The sequence below is a fragment of the Nerophis ophidion genome, linkage group LG05 (genome assembly GCF_033978795.1).
Source record: "Nerophis ophidion isolate RoL-2023_Sa linkage group LG05, RoL_Noph_v1.0, whole genome shotgun sequence".
NCBI classification, from domain to species: Eukaryota; Metazoa; Chordata; class Actinopteri; order Syngnathiformes; family Syngnathidae; genus Nerophis; species Nerophis ophidion.
In genome coordinates, this window is record NC_084615.1 from 35,346,722 (window position 1) to 35,370,547 (window position 23,826).

The 23,826-nt window shown below is 40.9% G+C and overlaps 1 protein-coding gene across 8 annotated transcripts in view; it reads right to left on the reverse strand.

Annotated features, from left to right (window-relative positions):
• LOC133552993 (cAMP-specific 3',5'-cyclic phosphodiesterase 7B-like) overlaps nucleotides 1-23,826 on the reverse strand; it is a 135,822-nt gene that overhangs the window by 109,989 nt on the left and 2,007 nt on the right. For 3 of the 8 annotated variants that reach the window (XM_061900693.1, XM_061900694.1, XM_061900695.1), the window contains 2 exons: nucleotides 14,528-14,566; nucleotides 8,609-8,947 (listed from right to left, as the gene is read on the reverse strand). In XM_061900693.1, coding sequence (XP_061756677.1) covers nucleotides 8,609-8,924 — 316 coding nt within the window. In that variant the 5' untranslated portion in view covers nucleotides 8,925-8,947; nucleotides 14,528-14,566. Of the gene's footprint in view, nucleotides 1-8,608; nucleotides 9,145-14,527; nucleotides 14,567-21,512; nucleotides 21,533-23,826 lie in introns of those variants that run through there. The other 5 variants (XM_061900700.1, XM_061900699.1, XM_061900696.1 and 2 more) reach the window with 4 other exon arrangements.

The following is a 23,826-nucleotide window of genomic DNA, read 5'->3' on the forward strand; positions in this document are numbered from 1 at the left end:
CACACTAACCCACAGGTGTCAAACTCGACGCCCCGCGAAAGCCCTAAAATAATATGAGTCAATAGAGCATTTTATCATTTACTAAATGTAATCTTTTCATTGTGACAGACAGAAATACATGTATTGCATGCTATTGAGTATATTTTAAACTTTACAATCTAATAATGCAACAAATATATCCATCCATCCATTTTCTACCACTTATTCCCTTTGGGGTTGCGGGGGGCGCTGGTGCCTATCACAGCTACAATCGGGCGGAAGGCGGTGTACACCCTGGACAAGTCGCCAACTCATTACATGAACAAATATAATACTCTCATTAATTTCGAACTTTTGAAAATTAAAACAAAATAAATATCTACTTGAGTTATATCAAAGAAAGTGATTCATTAAATTGTACACTGTAGAAATTATAAATTTTACAATAAACAAAACACTATAGTACCGTTTTTCCAATTGCAGTAATATGTTGTAAAAACTGAAGTTGTGGCGACTCAGCTGACAGTTTGTTTGTTTTTTACCGTTTTTATTTTATTTTTATTTTTTTTACAGTGTATATACCGTATATTACCAAATAAACGCCCTTGGGCAAATAACCGTCCATGTCCTAATAGCCGCCTGGGGTCTGACCCCATTTTGTGAATTAAACGCTCTTGGGCAAATAACCGTCCATGTCCTAATAGCCGCCTGGGGTCCGACCCCATTTTGTGAATTAACCGCCTCTTCCTAATAACCGCCTATGTCCAAATTATTTGCATAATTTAGATTAAAATCATATTGATTTCATTAAGCCCAATTTATAAGCTAAAATGAAAAGGAAAGGTGCAGTAATTCTGGTAATTATGGTAACAGCAGATGCTTGGAGTCCAGAGAGTTACATGACAATCAAAGGCTTAACGAAATATGTGCCGTGATGGCTTACGTTACGTGGGGATTCTGGGTAATCAACATATTGCAATGGGTCACCGCATATAGGGTAACACACACTCAACGACAACAACAAACCCATGAGGAAAAGTTTTAACATGGCAAGCAACAGTAGCAGTGAGTTGAATGAACAGGATAGCGGTACACCACAACTGATGGACGGGAATACTTTAAGGGGGAAGAAGAACAGAAAGTCTGACATAAAGTTCAAGCTAGCGGTTGTGAAGTATGCGGAGCAGAATTCTGGTTTGGCAGTGGCCAGGCAGTTTAACGTTGACCCAAAACATGTACGAGAATGGAAACTAAAAAAAAGGGAGAACTACTATCTCAGTCGGCAATTGATGGAAAACGGGCTCGCTTATCTGGTGGAGGTAGGAAGAAAGTGAGCGACGAGCTTGATGCTAATTTGTGTCAGTGGAAACATCACGTTCGTGGACTGAACCACCGTGTGTCCCGCAAAATGATCCGCATTAAGCCCAAGGAGTTGTATGCCACCGCGAGTGACACGAGAGACACCGGGGTGGTGTTTGCTGCATCGAGTGGCTGGCTTAATCGATTCCTGCGTCGGAACAACTTTACCCTCAGGAGGAGAACAACTGGACAATAACCATTGTAACCAAATAATGGCCTGGTGCAGGCTGGTGCAAAAATAAATAAAAACCTTGTGTAAATAACCGCCTGCTTCTTTTAAACGCACATCTCCAAAATCGATTTTGTGAAATTAACGCCCGGGCAATTATTTGGTAATATACGGTAATAATCAAATGCACAACAATGAATTTTATAAAAACATGAGGTGCATTCTTATACATTTACCGGTATAGTCATAAATTATACTGTATAAGGTTACAAGCAGCCCCCTTAGGGCAGCCATAACTGCAATGTTGCCCTCAGTGTACCGTATTTTTCGGATTATAAATCGCTCCGGAGTATACGTCGCACCTGCGGAAAATGCATAATAAAGAAGGAAAAAAACATATATATGTCACACTGGAGTATAAATCGCATTTTGGAGGGAAATTTCCATCCATCCATCCATCATCTTCCGCTTATCCGAGGTCGGGTCGCGGGGGCAACAGCCTAAGCAGGGAAGCCCAGACTTCCCTATCTCCAGCCACTTCGTCTAGCTCTTCCCGGGGGATCCCGAGGCGTTCCCAGGCCAGCCGGGAGACATAGTCTTTCCAACGTGTCCTGGGTCTTCCCCGTGGCCTCCTACCAGCTGGACGTGCCCTAAACACATCCCTAGGGAGGCGTTCGGGTGGCATCCTGACCAGATGCCCGAACCACCTCATCTGGCTCCTCTCGATGTGGAGGAGCAGCGGCTTTACGTTGAGCTCCTCCCGGATGGCAGAGCTTCTCACCCTATCTCTAAGGGAGAGCCCCGCCACCCGGCGGAGGAAACTCATTTCGGCCGCTTGTACCCGTGATCTTATCCTTTCGGTCATGACCCAAAGCTCATGACCATAGGTGAGGATGGGAACGTAGATCGACCGGTAAATTGAGAGCTTTGCCTTCCGGCTCAGCTCCTTCTTCACCACAACGGATCGATACAACGTCCACATTACTGAAGACGCCGCACCGATCCGCCTGTCGATCTCACGATCCACTCTTCCCCCACTCGTGAACAAGACTCCTAGGTACTTGAACTCCTCCACTTGGGGCAGGGTCTCCTCCCCAACCCGGAGATGGCACTCCACCCTTTTCCGGGCGAGAACCATGGACTCGGACTTGGAGGTGCTGATTCTCATTCCGGTCGCTTCACACTCGGCTGCGAACCGATCCAGTGAGAGCTGAAGATCCCGGCCAGATGAAGCCATCAGGACTACATCATCTGCAAAAAGCAGAGACCTAATCCCGTGGCCATCAAACCGGAACCCCTCAACGCCTTGACTGTGCCTAGAAATTCTGTCCATAAAAGTTATGAACAGAATCGGTGACAAAGGACAGCCTTGGCGGAGTCCAACCTTCACTGGAAACGTGTCCGACTTACTGCCAGCAATGCGGACCAAGCTCTGACACTGATCATACAGGGAGCGGACTGCCACAATAAGACATTCCGATACCCCATACTCTCTGAGCACTCCCCACAGGACTTCCCGAGGGACACGGTCGAATGCCTTCTCCAAGTCCACAAAGCACATGTAGACTGGTTGGGCAAACTCCCATGCACCCTCAAGAACCCTGCCGAGAGTATAGAGCTGGTCCACAGTTCCACGACCAGGACGAAAACCACACTGTTCCTCCTGAATCCGAGGTTCGACTATCCGGCGAAGCCTCCTCTCCAGTACACCTGAATAAACCTTTCCGGGAAGGCTGAGGAGTGTGATCCCACGATAGTTGGAACACACCCTCCGGTCCCCCTTCTTAAAGAGAGGGACCACCACCCCGGTCTGCCAATCCAGAGGTACCGCCCCCGATGTCCACGCGATGCTGCAGAGTCTTGTCAACCAAGACAGCCCCACAGCATCCAGAGCCTTAAGGAACTCCGGGCGGATCTCATCCACCCCCGGGGCCTTGCCGCCGAGGAGCTTTTTAACTACCTCAGCGACCTCAGCCCCAGAAATAGGAGAGTCCACTACAGATTCCCCAGGCACCGCTTCCTCAAAGAAAGACGTGTTGGTGGGATTGAGGAGGTCTTCGAAGTATTCCCTCCACCGATCCACAACATCCGCAGTCGAAGTCAGCAGAACACCATCCGCACCATACACGGTGTTGATAGTGCACTGCTTCCCCTTCCTGAGGCGCCGTATGGTGGTCCAGAATCGCTTCGAAGCCGTCCGGAAGTCGTTTTCCATGGCTTCCCCGAACTCTTCCCATGTCCGAGTTTTTGCCTCCGCGACCGCTAAAGCTGCACACCGCTTGGCCCGTCGGTACCCGTCCACTGCCTCCGGAGTCCTATGAGCCAAAAGAACCCGATAGGACTCCTTCTTCAGCTTGACGGCATCCCTCACTGCAGGTGTCCACCAACGGGTTCTGGGATTACCGCCACGACAGGCACCAACAACCTTGCGGCCACAGCTCCAATCAGCCGCCTCGACAATAGAGGTTCGGAACATGGTCCACTCGGACTCAATGTCCCGGAAATTTATTTGATAAAATCCAACACCAAGAATAGACATTTGAAAGGCAATTTTAAATAAATAAAGAATAGTGAACAACAGGCTGAATAAGTGTACGTTATATGACGCATAAATAACCAACGGTAATGTGTTAATAATTGCTGACGTGTGTGTGACGACTGCTGACATTTTCTTCGTTTCTTCCGCGAATGAGATAAATAATATTATTTAATATTTTACGGTAATGTGTTAATAATTTCACACATAAGTCGCTCCGGAGTATATGTCGCACCCCCGGCCAGAAATGAAAAAAACTGCGACTTATAATCCGAAAAATACGATAATCGTGTTCGACACCCCTGCACTAACCCCTGTTCCACCAAGCTGCCCAAAAAAAAGTACCCACAAAATGCAATTAAGTAGTCATATTTTTGATCAAAAAAGTTAGTCATTTCGAGCCCTTGATAACCTTTCAAATGCATCTATCAATAGCAGCACTATTTGTTCAGCGGGGTCATGTTGCACAACCAGTCCGTCACATGAACTTGGGTCGGCTTGGGGGTCAATGCGGTTGCGACGCTGACAGGAAACTCAGCCCACTGTGTGCACCTATTCCACCCGGGTGTCCTTATAACTAAGGTTAGAAATGAGTCAATGCAGGTAATTCCCCTGGAGAGTGAGTCACTACTTCGTCAGCGAGTTCAAGATCTCTCCACTATACAATATTGTTGTTCGTTAACTTGCTGGAATCTGCAAAAAAAGATATTGCCCATTTATAGGAAACAATAAATCAGCAATTAATATGTACTGAAGAGCTGAATATTAGGCAGAAATAGTCATGCTTTTTAACGCCTTTAGTCACAACCAATGTTCCCTCTAGTTGTTCATGTGTGTGAGCAAACGCAAAAACCTACTGAGCATTCAGTGGAGCACATGTGAGCAACATCAGACACACAACACACCTGTCCTAAAGCTGACTTAATAACAAGTTAAAAGTTGTATTTTAATAATCAAATGACACCAGTCATTTTTATTCAATGTTTTCTTCTAATATAAGTGATTTGGCCCACTTAAATGAATATAACAAAAAAAAATCCTGTTTTTCATGAGCTGTGTGCTATAGTGTTTTATGTTTAAGTGGGGGTCCAGCTTTGGAAACAATTCGTAGTCCTTTCAGAGATCACATTTAGTTCCGTTTAATATACAGTCGTGGTCAAAAGTTGTACATACACTTGTAAAGAACATAATGTCATGGCTGTCTTGAGTTTCCAATAATTTCTACAACTCTTTTTTTTTGTGATAGAGTGATTGGAGCACATACTTGTTGGTCACAAAAACATTCATGAAGTTTGGTTCTTTTATGAACCCCAAAAGGGACAAGCGGTAGAAAATTGGATGGAATTTATTATGGGTCTACTGTGACCAAATCTGCTGGGTCAAAAGTATACATACAGCAGTGTTAAAATTGGGTTACATGTCCCTTGGCAAGTTTCACTGCAATAAGGCGCTCTTTGTAGCCATCCACAAGCTTCTGGCAAGCTTCAGGTTGAATTTTGGACCACTGCTCTTGACAAAATTGGTGAAGTTCAGCTAAATTTGATGGTTTTCTGACATGGACTTGTTTCTTCAGCATTGTCCGCACGTTTAAGTCAGCTAAAACTTTAATTCTAGCTTGATTTAGGCATTCCTTTACCACTTTTGACGTGTGTTTGGGGTCATTGTCCAGCTGAAACACCCAACTGCGCCCAAGACCCTACCTCCGGGCTGATGATTTTAGGTTGTCCAGAAGAATTTGGAGGTTATCCTCCTTTTTCATTGTCCCATTTACTGCCTGTAAAGCACCAGTTCCATTGGCAGCAAAATAAATGATAAATAAATAAATGGGTTGTGCTTGTATAGTGCTTTTCTACCTTCAAGGTACTCAAAGCGCTTTGACACTACTTCCACATTTACCCATTCACACACTGATGGAGGGAGCTGCCATGCAAGGCGCTAACCAGCACCCATCAGGAGCAAGGGTGAAGTATCTTGCTCAGGACACAACGGACGTGACGAGGTTGGTACTAGGTGGGGCTTGAACCAGGGACCCTCGGGTTGCACACGGCCATTCTCCCACTGCGCCACGCCGTCCCAAAACAGGCCCAGAGCATAATACCACCACCACCATGCGTGACGGTAGAAATGGTGTTCCTGGGATTAAAGGCCTCACCTTTTCTCCTCCAAACATATTGCTGGGTATTGTGGCCAAACAGCTCAATTTTTGTTTCATCTGAAAACAGAACTTTCCTCCAAAAGGTCTTATCTTTGTCCATGTGATGTAATTTACTAAATGTAATCTAGTAACAACGTTCCATGATTAATATAAATGACACTAGAATAAGCACATCTGTTTGGGGAGTCATAGTGTAACGATCTGGAATTGGAAATTTGAGTGGTGTTAGAGTTATTCTACTTTTTGTGTGGCCGTAAATGCATCACTGGCAAAGTTCGGTGAGTGCGTGAGTTGTTGCAAGGGAGAGAAAGAGAGAGAGAGCGAGAGAGAGAGCGAGAGAGAGAGAGAGAGAGAGAAAGAGAGAGAGAGAGAGAGAGAGAGGGAGAGAGAGAGATTGGCTGCTGTCAATATGACAAATGACTAAGATTTGGTTTAAACCTGGTTTGTTCGGCAAACAATGACCAGTTTTGGTAGATAAAAGTTTTTTTGTTTTTTTTTACTGTGTTTTTGTTGTGGTTATGGCCAACAAACACTTTTGCTCCAAAAAGTGATGGATGGAATTTCTGCCCTCTTTAAAGTATTTCTACAGACGTAATAATTTAACAGTGTTGACGAACATTGTTTTCTCTGTTGTGGCCGCTTTTCGTCACCTGTTACTCACAACTGCATTGCAAAATCATACAGAATAAATTGTTATCTGTTTATTTTGTTAATTATTCAGATAGGATTTGATTTTGTGTGCAACATAGATTTGCTGTGAGCACAGGGCGTGTGAGCGATGCGCATTTGCGCAGGCACGCACCTAAGAGGGAACGTAGGTCACAACAGAATTTCCCTTCCGCCCCCAGAATGCAAATGGGGCTCTGCGCGTCTATCACAGTTGTCTTTAATAATGCTGCACATTCACCACGAAGTATCAAACTCAACTACATCGTTTTGGTTGAGTTCTGAAAAAGGTTAGCGGTCTGTTAGGTTGTCAAAAACTTGCTTACATTTGGTTTCATTCAACAATCAAGGTTGCTTTAGTCTGGTTGAAATTATTTAGGTAGCTCTCAAAGTTAACTGCAAAAATTGCACTAAATGCTAAAAATTTCTGTTGATACAGTCTCAACTCGTTCACTTCTAGAAGAAAACAACACAAGCTATGGGAGAAGCCACATTATTTTGTTCAATATGACATTCTCCCATCGCATTAGAAACATCTAATACAGCGCTACATCGGTTTTCCTTAGTAACTCCTTTCCAAATGTCCAATCATACAAAAATCAAAAGTTTTTCTTTGTGCTGTATGGTAACCTCCATTTTCAAGGAGATATTGTCAAGCACACATCTTCTAACTCAGGGGTCTCAGACACAAGGCCCGCGGGCCAATTGCGGCCCGTGAGATGTTATTTTGCAGCCCCAACCTTAATATGAAAGTTTAATGTTAGTGCGGCCCACAAGTTTTATTTTAATGGCGTTTGACAGCGTTGTGTTATTTGGGTCCAAAATGGCTCTTTCAACGTTCTGGGTTGCCTACATCTGTGTTAGTGGAAAAGCGGCAAATGAGCAAAAGCAAAAGAGACGTTACCATGGAGAACAGGGTTTTCTTACGTGCCTGGCTGCAGTCACACCGCAACACCCGTCCGTCAGTAATAACAGTCCCTGATAACCCGGACCAATTCAAATTTTTATTTTTTTTTTAATTATTGTTTAATTTGCATTGCCTCACAAGATGAACACGACATATATTTCTATATGACGCCAGATAACACTTCGGGAGCAGTCACTTTTTTGCGCTTGGTATTCCACCGACCGCCGTGTTGCTGTAGGGAGGAAAAGCGGAGCGACACACATTGCGGAAATAACATTATTCTCTGTGCGTGGGCTAAATACAAATATATTCCACAACCCCAAACATGTCTTTTTCAAAGCCTGCAGTGAAAGAAAGGTTAGTGAGGTGCAAAGACAATTCCAGGAAAAGTGGGAGATGCAATATTTCTTTGTTGAGCGCAGGGGCACCCCGACGTGTCTTATTTGCACAGAGAAAGTTGCGGTGCACAAGGAATACAATTTGAAACGTCATTATACAACTAGACATGCTGAGGAGTATGCAACATTTTTTTCAAGAAATCTTTTCTTGCGGCCCAGCCTCACCCAGACTCTGCGTCCAGTGGCCCCCAGGTAAATTGAGTTTGAGACGCCTGTTCTAAATGCTAGCAATTGTAGAAAAGGGTCTCTCACTTCTGTAAACAAAACATTATTGACCTGAAAATGTGCCTTTTGTAGTCTGTGTTTTGGTTAAGAGAATGCATGCATTAATTAAAACTTTTGTGCAGCGAACACAACAAGGCCAAAGCTTATAAAATAAACATGGCAAACAAAAGTGCGACAGAAAGTTTTAAACAAAAGACAGGCATTACTATTTTACCTTGCAGATGTGCGCTCCTGTCTTCCTGGTCATGCTTCACCTCCTCTTCTGCTTCTTCACTTCCAGCTTCCACCCAAGCACCATCCTGACATCTCTCCGGCTGCCGAGGTCGTCGTCCTTTGCGCGCCCGCCACGCTGCCCGTAGCTGCCGTATGAGCGCCGGGAGCTCCAGGGCCAGAGACAAGCCCCCGCAGGTGACCGGCGGGGTCCTCAAGGTCCCCCAGACCGGGGAGCGAGGGGCGTCATCATCCGGGCAGCCTCCACCTTCGATACCAAGCCTGAGATCTGGACTCCACAGCCCCTCCAGCACGGGCATGCCGGGGTGGAAGATGGATCAAACTGAAGTGTGTGGAAAAGGAGAGGAGGCAAAACCATGAGAAGATTCGGCTTTGGAGCAGAAGGATAAAAAACTGCAGGACAGACAAAGGGGAGAGCAAAGTGATGAAGTCAGAGCATCCCTCTCGTCAGACTTCTGTTCATCTGCTCTCTCCTTCTGCCGCATTTCCTCTCGCGCTTACAGACTCTTCCAAGCCTATGACATGGTGGAGGCTACAAGCTCCGCCCCTTCCAACCGAGAGTTAGCGAAGAAGCGCCCCCCCCTCTGCTACAACAGCAGGAACTACTGTGAGGCTTTGAGTTCATGGTCGTGTCTAAACACATGACAAGCACAAGAACTACCTCAATAGTGGTCTGTAATTTGAGCAAAAAAAAAATGAAAACAGGCCACAGATTACGCGATTGCACCCTTTAATGTAAGCACTGTTTAGCAAATCACTTGTGGAAAAGGCTGCGGCATGGCGAACTAGTTTTAAAAATGAGTGCTGTCAAATGATTAAATGTTTTAATCAGATTAATTATACTTGTGCATCAATCGTAGTAAATTACTTAAATTAACCTAAAAAAAATACCATTATTTTGAGCATACCAATAAAGAGTCATAGTTGAGTCCAGTTTCTTCAGATTTTTAACTAAATAGTGAAACATTGTCTTGTGGTGCATTTGTTTGTGACGTTAGCCCAGGGGTGTCAAACTCATTTTAGTTTGGGGGCCACATGGAGAAAAATATACTCTTTAAGTTGGCCAGACTGGTCAAATCACGGCACGATAACTTAAAAGTAAAGACAACTTTAGATTGTTTTCTTCATTTAAAAATAGAACAAGCACATTCTGAAAGTGTACAAATCACAATATTGTTGATTTTTTTTTACACTTACATATTGCGGTTAATAGTATTCTACATTTATTTGTCGTTATTTATACTTTCTGAATAAATAACGTGATAATTTTCCTCAGTCAATTAATCAATCAATCAATGTTTATTTATATAGCCCTAAATCACAAGTGTCTCAACTTGGTGTTAATTTTCAATCCATCATGATGAAAAAATAATATCAGAATCAAATTTCAGTATGTTATTTAGTTTTCTCATTTTCCTTGACTGGTGCAGTAACGTCATGTGGTTTATTTATTTATTTATTTTTACATATGTAGCATCATCTACAAAGATATAAAGAATTGCTATTCTGACATCCGGTGGACACATATAGAACAACTGTTTCTTTCATTCAAAATTTTCAGCTCATTTTTATACTTAGCAAACTCATCCCGCCGGCCGTACGTTTGACACCCCTGCGTTAGACTGAACCTCAATATTTTAGAATATTAATGTCTGAAGTCATGCAGTATTCATCTTTTTTTCCTCTTCTATCGCTCCAAAACATAATTTGTGTCAAAGTGCTTTGACAGGTCTGAACGGGATTAACAGCCATTAAATGTTACTCACAGGAAGGCTGAAGTTACTTAGAAATGGCCCAATGAAAGTAAATGTACATATTATAAGTACCAAGTGTTCCTGTTTCCATGCACATGATCACTTTCTCTTTTTTTCACCACTCAAACAGTCCTTTCAGAGAAGAAAATCACATGGGAGCAAAATTTACACACACACACATAGCCTTGAATATTACAAATCACAAAAATCTAGACTTAAGAGTTAAAACGGCAATATAGAGTGTAGTCAGGATCAAAAGACAAGATGGACGTTCAACAATGCAATGTATCTAAAGATCATCTCCCCCCTTTGGTAATGATGTTATCTTTCTAATGTTTCTTCAAAATAACCACCCTTTGCTCTGATTACAGTTGTGCACACTCTTACTATTCTCTCAATTGGCTTCAAGAGGTAGTCACTTGAAAGGTTTTTTTTTCAAAGGTGTCATAGTTTTGATGCCTTCAGTGACAATCTACAATGTAAATACTCATGAAAATAAAGAAAACACATTGAAATAAGAAGGTGTGTCCAAAACTTTGGCCTGTACTGTATATATATATATATATATATATATATATATATATATATATATATATATATATATATATATTTATATAGCGCTTTTCTCAAGTGACTCAAAGCGCTTTACATAGTGACACCCAATATCTAAGTTACATTTTAAACCAGTGTGGGTGGCACTGGGAGCAGGAAGGTAAAGTGTCTTGCCCAAGGACACAACGGCAGTAACTAGGATGGCACAGGCGGGAATCGAACCTGCAACCCTCAAGTTGCTAGCACGGCCACTCTACCAACCGAGCTATATACATATATGCATATATGTATTTACATATATACATACATATATATATATATATATATATATATATATATATATATATATATATATATATATATATATATATATACATATATATATATACATATATATACACATACATATATATATATATATACATACATATATATATATACACATATATGTCTTGATTGGATTATCCAGAGAATAGTGCTCGATACCATGGTAGAGCGCAATATGTAGGTGTGGGAAAAAATCACAAGACTACTTCATCTCTACAGAACTGTTTCATGAGGGGTTCCCTCAATCATCTCCTGATTGAGGGAGTAGTAGATTTAAAAAAATATATTTTTTTAATTGTAAAGGACAATGTTTTATCAACTGATTGCAATAATGTAAATTTGCTTAACTATTAAAAAAACCACAAATATGACTTATTTTATCTTTGTGAAAATATTGGACACAGTTTGTTGTCAAGCTTATGAGATGCGATGCAAGTGTAAGCCCCTGTGACACTATTGTTCTTTTTTTTTTATTTTTATAAATGTCTAATGATAATGTCAATGAGGGATTTTTAATCACTGCTATGCTGAAATTATAACTAATATTGATACAGTTGTTGATAATATTCATTTTTGTTTCACTATTTTCTGTTTGTTCTGTGTCGTGTTTGTGTCTTCTCAATTGCTCTGTTCATTGCAGTTCTGAGTGTTGCTGGGTCAGGTTTGGTTTTGGGATTGGATTGCGTTGTTATGGTATTGCTGTGTATTGTTTTGTTGGATTGATTAAAAAAATAAATAAATACATTAAAAAAAATAGTTGTTTTTTTAATCGGTTTTTAAAAAAAATGGGAATGGATTCTGAATCGCACAACGTGAGAATCGGGATTCGTATTCGAATCGATTTTTTCCCACACCCCTAATACATACGTACCATACTTTCCAACCTTGAGACCTACGATTTCGAGAGGTGGGGGGCGTGGTCGGGGGTGGGGCAGAGGCGTGGTTTGGGGGCGTGGTTAAGAGGGGAGGGGTGTATATTTACAGCCAATTCACCAACTCGAGTATTTCATATATATTTCATACATACATACATACATACATACATACATATACATATATATATATATATATATATATATATATATATATATATGTGTGTATGAAATACTCAACTTTCAGTGAATTCTAGCTATATATATACATATATATATATATTTATTTATTTTATTATATATATAAATAAAAGAAATAGTTGAATTTCAGACGGCACCTATCAAAAACACAGTAACAAAATCATAGATTGTGATTTCTGGATTTTTCTTTTTAGGTTATCTCTCATACAGTGGACATGCACCTACCATGAACATTTTAGACCCCTCCATGATTTCTAAGTGGGAGAACTTGCAAAATAGCAGGGTGTTCAAATACTTATTTTCTTGACTGTATTATATACACACGTATATGATATATATATATATATATATATATATATATATATATATATATATATATACATATACACAGGTATATATATATATATATATAGACTTTTTTTTTTTTTTCAATTTAATCATTTTGTCATATTTAAAATGTTAGCGCCTTTTTGAATGTTTTAAGATTTTTTCAAGTGTCTACGGTCTTCTATAGATGTTCTTTTTACTAAAAACATTCAGCAACAAATCTAGCATCTTCCTGTGGTGGTATTGAAGAATGTACTCGGTTCAGAGACTTCTGTCCCTCGATGCCTTTGACGAAAGAGGCGAGCTGAAGCGAGCATGACATCACACTGGCTTCACACACTGCAGTATTGGTCTGATTTTTCTATTATCTTGTGGTGATCAATAAAGACATTTACCAAGTGGGATTTCAGTTTCGAAGTTAAGGGTCACAATGCTAACAACACAAAAACTAATCTTGGTGCTACTGAGTTTTTAGCGCAGCAATAAAGTTGACAAACGTTTGGCAGAACAACTTTTTGATGGACTTTATCTTCAACCCATGCCTCATCAATAACATTTTTTCACATTGGGTTAGCCTCTGTCGTGAGTGATGTTAAAAGACGAGATGCGAAACATACCAGTACCAGCGCACCATATAATACTAACAAGACAGCTATCATCAGGTGTCCTTGTCATGTTAAGTGGAAATTATGTAGTTGCTTTACTTCATCTTTGACATCATCAGCTCAACATGACATTCGTGAGACACAGCGTGACACGCAATGCTAGGAACACAGAATTTTAACAACAAGGCTCATGGTTGGAGCCCCGACCACCCTTTAGCAAAACAACTAACACCTAAGGTTTCAGCACATGGAAGCCCATTGCTAACTTAGACGAATTACCAAGGATGTGACGAAACATTTCCACATCGAGGCCGTATTTTAGTGACCAGCGACGGCCAAAGGCCTGACACTGGAAGTTTCCTCTGGGCTACAGATAAGTTCTGTAAACATGTGTACGATGACTTAATGGCTGGCATTTCAAGTTGGGGACTCAAATTATGTTAAAAAACGTATTTAAAAATATTTGCTCTAAATATGAAAATATATATATATTTGAATGTTGTCTGTCTATCTGTGTTGGCCCTGCGATGAGGTAGCGACTTGTCCAGGGTGTACCCTGCCTTCCGCCCGATTGTAACTGAGATAGGCGCCAGCGCCCCCCGCGACCCCGAAAGGGAATAAGCGGTAGAAAATGGATGGATGGATATATATTTGCCTCAGGCAGGCGTTATTATATAATATATATATTTATTATTAATAATCCTACTTCACAAAAATGTGTTAACCTGTCAGGCTTGTCGCTCAAGATAGCAATATGGGTGTACAGTAAACCGAAAATAGATGGGGGATAAAATATTTAGGGATTATTTTTCAATTTTGTGCATCTACTACTTTCACTCTGTTTTTGTAGGCGTAAGAATCGTTATTGATAGATTTGTTAAGAACAACAAAAGTAGTGCATCTATCGTGCAATTATTTACAGTGTCTCTGTTCCCTTGCTTTTGATTTCTGTCACCCTTGTAGGGTTTAATGGCACATAATGAGAGATGACGCACGCATGAACACACACACACACACACACACGCACGCACGCACGCACGCACGCACACACACACACACACACACACACACACACACACACACACACACACACACACACACACACACACACACACACACACACACACACACACAAAAACACACACACACTTATATTCCATGCGTCACATTTTGAGCAGAGAAGTGGGTCAGCCACTGAGCGGGATGGGCAGTCCAAAAAAACGTTAGGAGGAGACAAGAACCATGTAAATCCAGTTGTTCTTACCTTGCATCCATTACTCCAACAGGAAACTGCTGCACAACTCTGAAACCAGGAAGAGGAGAACTGATATTAAAAACACCCTAAGGCATTGATACGATTCCTATTGTGCTGTATGTACTCCATGGGTTTTCACACGTCAGCTTTTAAATGTCCCCTGTTATGCAAAAATTACTTGAATTACTGAATATCACAGTATTCTATACTTTTTGCACAATTTTTCTTGTTGGTATTAAATCAAAGTTGTTTTTTTTGGCCAAGAAAGCAAGCAAAAGCTATACTTTGCGAACAGACTAGTTTGCCACATGCAATGTGTGGCAGTATGATAACGGCGACGATAATCAAAAAACGGGGTACAATTTTGACTAAAATCTTCGTCGAGCACCAAGTCATTAGAAAATTTAAGCGTACAAAAAAGGATAAAGTGCTGTTGCAATTCCACGACTTAAGATGGCAGTAGCGTATAGGCCACGGTGTGTTGCCTAGGCAGGAAATAGTATTTACCATTAAGCAGAATATAGTCTTTTGTTGCGCCCTACAAAGTGATTATACGGTAAGTATTGTACTTATTACATACTAGCTGTTTAAATGTAACGTGCACCTAAGTTTTGTTTTCACAACCAAATTTGGAAGTGTTGAAATCGCAATCTAAAATCGATAATACTAATTAGTAGGGTTGTTAACGATAAACCAAAGTGACCTGATATCTGGTTCGAGAAGTGGCCGGTCCGGCTACTTCTGTTACATCCCACTGAATCGATTATATCTACCTGTGAATCTTTGGGTTAATTGAGTGTAAACAAATAAACCGGTTATTGCGGTGAGCTAGAAATCGGTTGATGTTTTTTGTCTTTAAAACAACACAAAAGCCAGGGTTGTCTGTTACGTTACTTACATAACTGAAGTGAAGGGAATTATATTTTATATAGAGCTATTCTCTAGTGACTCAAAGTGCATTTACATAGTGACACCCAATATCTAAGTTACATTTAAACCACTGTGGGTGGCACTGGGAGCAGGTGGTTAAAGTGTCTTGCTCAAGGACACAACGGCAGTGACTAGGATGGTGGAAGCGGGAATCGAACCTGGAACCCGAGCTATGCCACCCTAACTGGAGATGAGAATACACACATGGGCCGGGTGTCGCGCAAGACCAGCACTTAGTAGACAGTTTATCTTTAATTCAACGCAAGAGTCATAGATGCCGGCCAAATAATTACCCGTGCTGTGCTCTCTGCCAATATTGTAACATCTCAAATAACGGAGGTTTAGTCAGATTCCCAGTTTGTCTTTCTTTTTTTCACAACATGCAACGTTTTCGCACAACGGGCTCAATCTCCATGTCCCACTTTTTTCCGGGACCATTCAACCGACTTTTGACCTCAACAACACACATCACATCCCATCCTTGTCCCGGAAGTCCCGCCCACCTGTAGGCGTCGGTTGACTTGTGGAAAAGAAAGATATTTGACATGTTTTCCTTTTTACTTTGTAAAACATTGTTTGGGGATATATGATATTTTAAAAATGTTACAATAATGGAAGCATGTCACATTTAAAGTTAAAGTACCAATGATTGTCACACACACACACACTAGGTGTGGCGAAATTATTCTCTGCATTTGATCCATCAACCGTGATCACCCCTTGGGAGGAGATGAGGGGAGCAGTGAGCAGCAGCGCTAGCCGCACCCCGGGAATCATTTTTGGTGATTTAACCCCCAGTTCCAACCCTTTATGCTGAGTGCCAAGCAGGGAGGCAATAGGTCCCATTTTAATAGTCTTTGGTATGACTCGGGTGGGGTTTGAACTCACAACCTACCGATCTCATTTACATAATGTGTATTTTATATTTGAAGATGAATGTGCCAATGGCTTGTCTCATTCATAAGGTTATTGTTATTCTCACGGCATTCAACAGAACAAGACATTTGGCCGCTTATCTGAAGTTTTCATAATTTAATGCTCATAGACTTACATTGGACGGATCTAGTCTGACCGCTTGCTACCAAAGTCCTAACTATTTATTCTCGAACACGAGGAAAATATGCAGAGGATGGAAAGTGTTTGTTCATTTCCGGTGTAAAAAAAATGTGTCCATCAACAAATGTTAACCATAGAATTGAATCATTCATACGAATCGAATCTTAATGAATTGTTTATACATTAAATCAAAATTGCATCGAATCATTCATATACTAAATCAAATCGGATGGAATGGTTCCGTTTCATATATCGTTTTTTAATCGCATTGTAACCCTAAATATAGCGATGTGAATGGAATTGTCCACCACAGAGATTTACATACCTACTAATTAGTAGCATGACTACGGCAAATTCAGTGTAAATTAGCATTAGCAGTGTCTGATCCGGCCTAGTTCGCAGCCGGATGTGACATCAAGAGCAACAAAGGTATCGATACCCAGTAGTACTGACGGAATTCTGTCAGTCCCCCTAAAAGTACTGAAATCGGAAAGAATCCTAAATTGTGTGTCCGCAGTAGGGCTTATGCTGAAATTTCAACAATTTCAACAAAATTGAAAGACGTCTGAGGCGTAGCTTAAAACAGTTGTATTAATTTTTTTTTAAAGTGTATGAAAAATGTGAGTGTGAATGTGGTCTGTGTTGGTCCTGCGATACAGTTGGGATAGGCTCCAGCATCCCCGCCGACCACGAGACACGAGAGAAGCAGTAGAAAATGGATGGGGAAAAAAAGAGTAATCAATCAGAAAATATCTGAATGTACAATTGCACATCTAATCTGATCTTCCAGCTGTGATTTTGTTGGGGTGTGGGGGCGGAGTAGGCAAAAGTGGGTCATGCAGCATAATAATCACGAGCTTTCCACGAGGGCCGTTCCTCTCGGGCAGGCGTTATTTATTCTTTTTTTAGCCCTTCTATCAAAGCTGTTTTTTCCACTAAATCCTGTGCATTTTCCTTTTTTTTTAAGTTGACGGCCAAACCAGGCAGACATGAACTCGACCTAAATCTTAGTAAATAATAATAAATTACTGAAAAACAGTAATGTGTGTGTGAATGTATGTGTAAATGTTGACTGTGTTGGCCCTGCGATGAGGTGGCAACTTGTCCAGGGGCCACCCCGCCTACCGCCCGAATGTAGCTGGGATAGGTTCCAGCACCCCCTGTAAACCCGGGAGGGTCAGGTGGTATAAAATGGATGTATGGATGGTAAATAATGTTTGATTACACCTAAAACGGCTTTATGGACACAGAAAAGGCCGTGCTATATACACTTTCCGAGAGAGGCCCTGGACTGTTTATTTTTTTAACACCACAATGCTCATTCTTAGCGCTGCACATAGGTAGACATTGGACCGCCACATTCTTTTAAATACAAATCTGTAATTGAAACACAGCAATTAATCTAAAAAGTTGTTACAAACACAATTTAATATCTCAGAGTTGAAAAAGAAACACATCTACTGTGAAGACAAGGCACGTCTTGAAAGAAAACATTACTGATTGCAGTGGCTGGACCAGATAATATCCTTTTAGTTGAGAACAGAATGTATTAAATCATGTGTGGGAAATGTAAGCAGTTAAATAGTTGGGTCCTTTCAAAGATTAATAAAAATAGATGTACTGAGCAGATTTATAACACAAAAACCAAAGCCCGTGAAGTTGGTACGTTGTGTAAATCGTAAATAAAAACAAAATACAATGATTTGCAAATCCCTTTATACTTATATTCAATTGAATAGACTGCAGAGACAAGATATTTAATGTTCGAACTGGAAAACTTAATTTTTTGCAAATATTAGCTCATTTGGAATTTGATGCCTGCAACATGTTTCAAAAAAGCTGGCACAAGTGGCAAAAAAGACTGAGAAAGTTGAGGAATGCTCATCAAGCACTTATTTGGAACATCCCATAGGTGAACTGGTGGGTGCCATGATTGGGTATAAAAACAACTTCCATGAAATGCTCAGTCATTCACAAAGAAGGATGGGGCGAGGGTCACCACGTTGTGAACAAATGTGTGAGCAAATTGTCAAACAGTTTAAGAACAACATTTGTTAATGAGCTGTCCCTAATATCATCAAAACGTTCAGAGAACCTGGAGAAATCACTGCACGTAAACGGCAAGGCTAAAAAACTAAGACTGAATTCCTGTGATCTTTGATGCCTCAGGCGGTACTGCATCAAAAACAGACATCAGTGTGTGAAGGATATCACCACATGGGATCAGGAATACTTCAGAAAACCACTGTCCTTAACTACTGTTTGTCCCTACATCTGTAAGTGCAAGTTAAAACTCTAATATGCAAAGTGAAAGCAATTCCTCAACTACACCCAGAAACGCTCCCGGCTTTGCTGGGCCTGAGCTCATCTAAGATGAAAATTGGAAAAGTGTTCTGTGGTCTGACTAGTCCACATTTCAAATTGTTTTTGGAAATTGTGGACGTCGTGTCCTCCGGACAAAAGAGGAAAATAACCATCAAGACTGTTATAGGCGCAAAGTTGAAAAGCCAGCATCTGTGATGGTATGGAGGTGTATTAGTGTCCAAGGCATGGGTAACTTACACATCTGTGAAGACACCATTAATGCTGAAAGGTACATACATATATGTTGTCATCCAAGCAACGTCTTTTTCATGGACCCCCCTGCTTATTTCGGCAAAACAATGCCAAGCCACATTCTGCACGTGTTACAACAGCGTAGTTTCGTAGTAAAAGAGTGCGGGTACTAGACTGGCCTGCCTCTGGTCCAGACCTGTCTCCCATTGAAAATGTGTGACGCATTATAAAGCGTAAAATATGACAACGGAGACCCCCGACTGTTGAACAACTTAAGCTGTACATCAAGCAAGAATGGGAAAGAATTCCACCTGAAAAGCTTCAAATATTGGTCGCCTCAGTTCTCAAACGTTTAACTGAGTGTTGCTAAAGGGAAAATGGTAAAAATGCCCTGTGCCATTTTTTTTTTGCAATGTGTTGCTGCCATTAAATTATAAGGTATCGATTATTTAAAAAAAAAAAATTTTTTTCTTAGTTCAAACGTTTAGTATCTTGTCTTTGTAGTCAATTGAATTGACTAAAAGTTGAAAATGATTTTCAAATCATTGCATTCTGTTTTTATTAACGATTTACACAACATATCAACTTCACTGGTTTTGGGTTTTGTACCTTAAATGTTTACGTGACTCAGGGTATACTGTAGGTTAGTGGTTCGCAAACCTTTTTCAACAAGTGTGACCTCATGAAACACTTGGCTCTCCGAGTACCACCATAATGACCAACATTAAAATACAGTAGCGTATTAGGCCTAAATATTCATTAAAACAAGGCAGAGGTTTTATTTAACAAGTATATTTGATATTTTTGGCAACTGTAACATTATACACAGTTTGAACAGTAAGACTGTGTTTGAATATTTATTTCAAGGCCTACTGAAATGAGATTTTCTTATTTAAACGGGGATAGCGGGTCCATTCTATATGTCATACTTGATCATTTTGCGATATTGCCATATTTTTGCTGAAAGGTTTCAGTAGAGAACATCAACGATAAAGTTCGCAACTTTTGGTTGCTAATAAAAAAGCCTTGCCTGTACCGGAAGTAGAAGCCGATGTGCGAGTGACGTCACTGGTGTGAGGGCTCCTCACATCCACACATTGATTACAATCATGGACACCAGCAGCACGAGCGATTCTGACCGAGAAAGCGACAATTTCCTCATTAATTGGAGTGAGGATGAAAGATTCGTGGATGAGGATTGTGAGAGTGAAGGGACTTGAAGAAAAAAAAAAAAAAAGACAGGGCAGTGGGAGCGATATAGATGTTATTAGACACATTTACCAGGATAATTCTGGAAAATCCCTTATCTGCTTATTGTGTTACTAGTGTTTTACTGAGATTAAAGGCCTACCTAAATCCACTACTACCCACCACGCAGTCTGATAGTTTATACATCAATGATGAAATATTAACATTGCAACACATGCCAATACGGCCTTTTTAGTTTACAAAATTGCAATTTTAAATTTCCCGGGAGTTTCGTCTTGAAAACGTTGTGTAATGATGACGTGTACGCAAGACGTCACGGGTTTTTAGGAAGTATGAGCGCTACGCACACACACACAGCTAAATGTCGTCTGCTTTAACGGCATAATTACACAGTATTTTGGAGATCTGTGTTGCTGAATCTTTTGCAATTTGTTCAATTAATATTGGAGAAGTCAAAGTAGCAAGATGGAGTTGGGAAGCTTTAGCCTTTAGCCACACTTCCACATGGTGATTCCTTGTTTAAAATTCACGGAGTTGAAACTTTCCTATGGATCACAGCGGACATGGATCTCGACCACTTGTCAACCAGCAGGTTTCGGTGAGAAAATTGTGGTTAAAAAGTCGCCACTTCCCGGATATCAGCTGAGCTTGCGCCTCCCGTACAGCTGCCGTCGACTTCCCTCAGACACTGCGCGTCAATACCCGGCCGTGGACGTACACTTCCGACTATCAGGTACTGTTAAACTCACTAAAACACTAGCAACACAATAGAAAGATAAGGGATTTCCCAGAAATATCCTAGTAAATGTCTCTAAAAACATGTGAATCCGTCTCAATGCAACGCGATTGCAATCGCGTTTTTTTTTTAAATAGTTTTTTTGTTTTGTTTTGTTTTTTCTACTCCGTCGCTATCAATATCTTTAAACTTGAATCTTTCATCCTCGCTCAAATTAATGGGGAAATTGTCAGTTTCTCGGTCCGAATAGCACTTTTTGTTGGAGGCTCCCATTAAAAACAATGTGAATATGTGAGGAGCCCCCACACGTATGACGTCATCGTCTGCGACTTCCGGTATAGGCAGGGCTTTTCTCCAGTTGCGAACTTTATCGTGGATGTTCTCTACTAAATCCTTTCAGCAAAAATATGGCAATATTGCGAAATGATCAAGTATGACACAGAATGGACCTGCTATCCCCGTTTAAATAAAAAAATTTCATTTCAGTAGGCCTTTAAATAGCCATACCTGAAAGTCGGAGGGGTGTGGTGACCGCCCGTGTCTCTGAGGGAAGCCATGGAGGAGCCAAGAAAGTCACAGCTGCCTCCTTGACAGCTGCAGGAAGAACGACACAAGCTCCGCTCATGTTTACGGTAAGAGCCGACTTATTACCACAATTTTCTCACCGAAACCTGCCGGTTGACATGTGGTAGAGAAACATGTTCGCTTGACCGCTCTGTTCCATATTAAAGCTTCACAACAAACAAAGATACACCGGCTGTGTGTGTGTTGCTACAGCCGGCTGAAATACACCGCTTTCCACCAACAGCATTCTTCTTTGTAGTATCCATTATTAATTGAACAAATTGCAAAAGATTCAGCAACACAGATGTCCAGAATACTGTGTAATCATGCGATTAAATCGGACGACTTTTAGCTGTTAGTGGCGCAGGGACAAAATGTCCGCTACAACCAATAACGTCACAAGCACGCGTCAACATAAGCGTCATCATTTTGCGATGTTTTCAACAGGACACTTCACTGGAAATTTAAAATTGCAATTTAATAAACAAAAACCGGCCGTATTGGCATGTGTTGCAATGTTAAGATTTCATCATTGATATATAAACTATCAGACTGCGTGGTTGGTAGTAGTGGGTTTCAGTAGGTCTTTAAGTGATAGAAGGAGCTCACGTACTAGCGGACGACCGTACCCGCTAACACAGTCAGGCGTGCCCGCTCTGGGCTGGAAGATGTATATATTATTTGCGTTTTGGTTTTTTTTTTACATCGGAGATGATAATATAATACAATAAGTAATCAAAACAAAGGCACGCTGACCAAGTCGATAACAAAAGTTACTGACCTGTTAGTTAACGTATAAGAACAAGATTAAAATAGTGACAGATACAAACTCTAATCATATTTAATTTCAACTTGTAGATTGATGGGACAATTTTAGAATATATCTAATCACAGCTGTTTAAAGGCGTGCATTAAAAGAGGGTTGGGGTTAGTTATGAAAGAGAGCCAATCAGATGCTTTTCCTTGCAAGATGAGGAAGTCACTGCCAAAAACAAAATTTATTAATTTTACGTGTTCCACAACATAATATCTGTAGAAAGTAAAGAGGACAAAAAGCCGAAGGATTGAAATAACAGCTAATAGTAGTTTTTGCTTTTAAATCCCGAGAGGGACAAGCGGTAGTAAATGGATGGATGGATAATTTGCTCTATTTACTTATTTTGGTCAAACATTTGTGTAGTCAGTGGTGTGCCATCACGGCCAGTAAGGTCTTCTCTGCAGGCCTAACATAAACAGAAATCATAATCATACAAAAATAATTAAAGATAAAAAATTTTTTTTAATTTACTTTCCCTTAATATATAAAAGTACTGTTGTTTTTAGGTTATAGAGTTTTGACCCAATCAGAATTCAGCTAGTTTATGTTGCCATGCAGTACCAAATCTGCCGGAGGCCTTCAGATTCATCAATGCGGGCGTCCGTGCGCTGCAAGCGAACGGGGACATACAGTGATAGACAGTTGTGATAGCCAAATTAGATCACAGGTTGTTGTCAGTAAGGCCTTCTAGCTGGCCTGAGACAGATTTATAGTGATGTTATGAGCCAGGTAACATAAGAACTCCATTTCCCAGAATGCCACAGAAGCTGCGTTTAGGTTGTTGAATGTAGACATACCGGCAACTTGATGCTGTGGAGTAAACTCTAAGAACTCAGCCAACACGCCTTGTCTGCATTTTTTATGATTAGACAAGACAACACGTATATTTGCAAGGCCAATTTCAAGAAGGATATTTAAAGAGAAACTACATCTTGTGAGACGATGTCGGCCAACACCGAAAGCTAGCTCAGTATACCCAGCGTTAAAATGAGAGTTGAGATATTTTCTTTCTTAATTTTTTCACGTTTGAAATCTTTTTCGCAATTTTAATTTTGACAGTACCACATAAGATATGTTTTAATTCCTGATTCGGGTTTATTGATTATTAAATGCACCCTTGTTTACGGCACAGGGAAGACCCAGGACACGTTGGGAAGACTATGTCTCCCGGCTGGCCTGGGAACGCCTCGGGAACCCATGGGAAGAGCTGGACGAAGTGGCTGGGGAGAGGGGAGTCTGGGCTTCCCTGCTTAGGCTGCTGCCCCCGTGACCCGACCTCGGATAAGCATAAGAAGATGGATGGATGGATGGATGGATGGATGGATGGATGCACCGGAAAATAACCCATTTCGTACAATGCCCATTAGTGCGTAAATGTGCTTCTGTATCGTATTTCCCCAGCAATGGTCATGTGGTGATATAAAGGATGGGAAACGCACG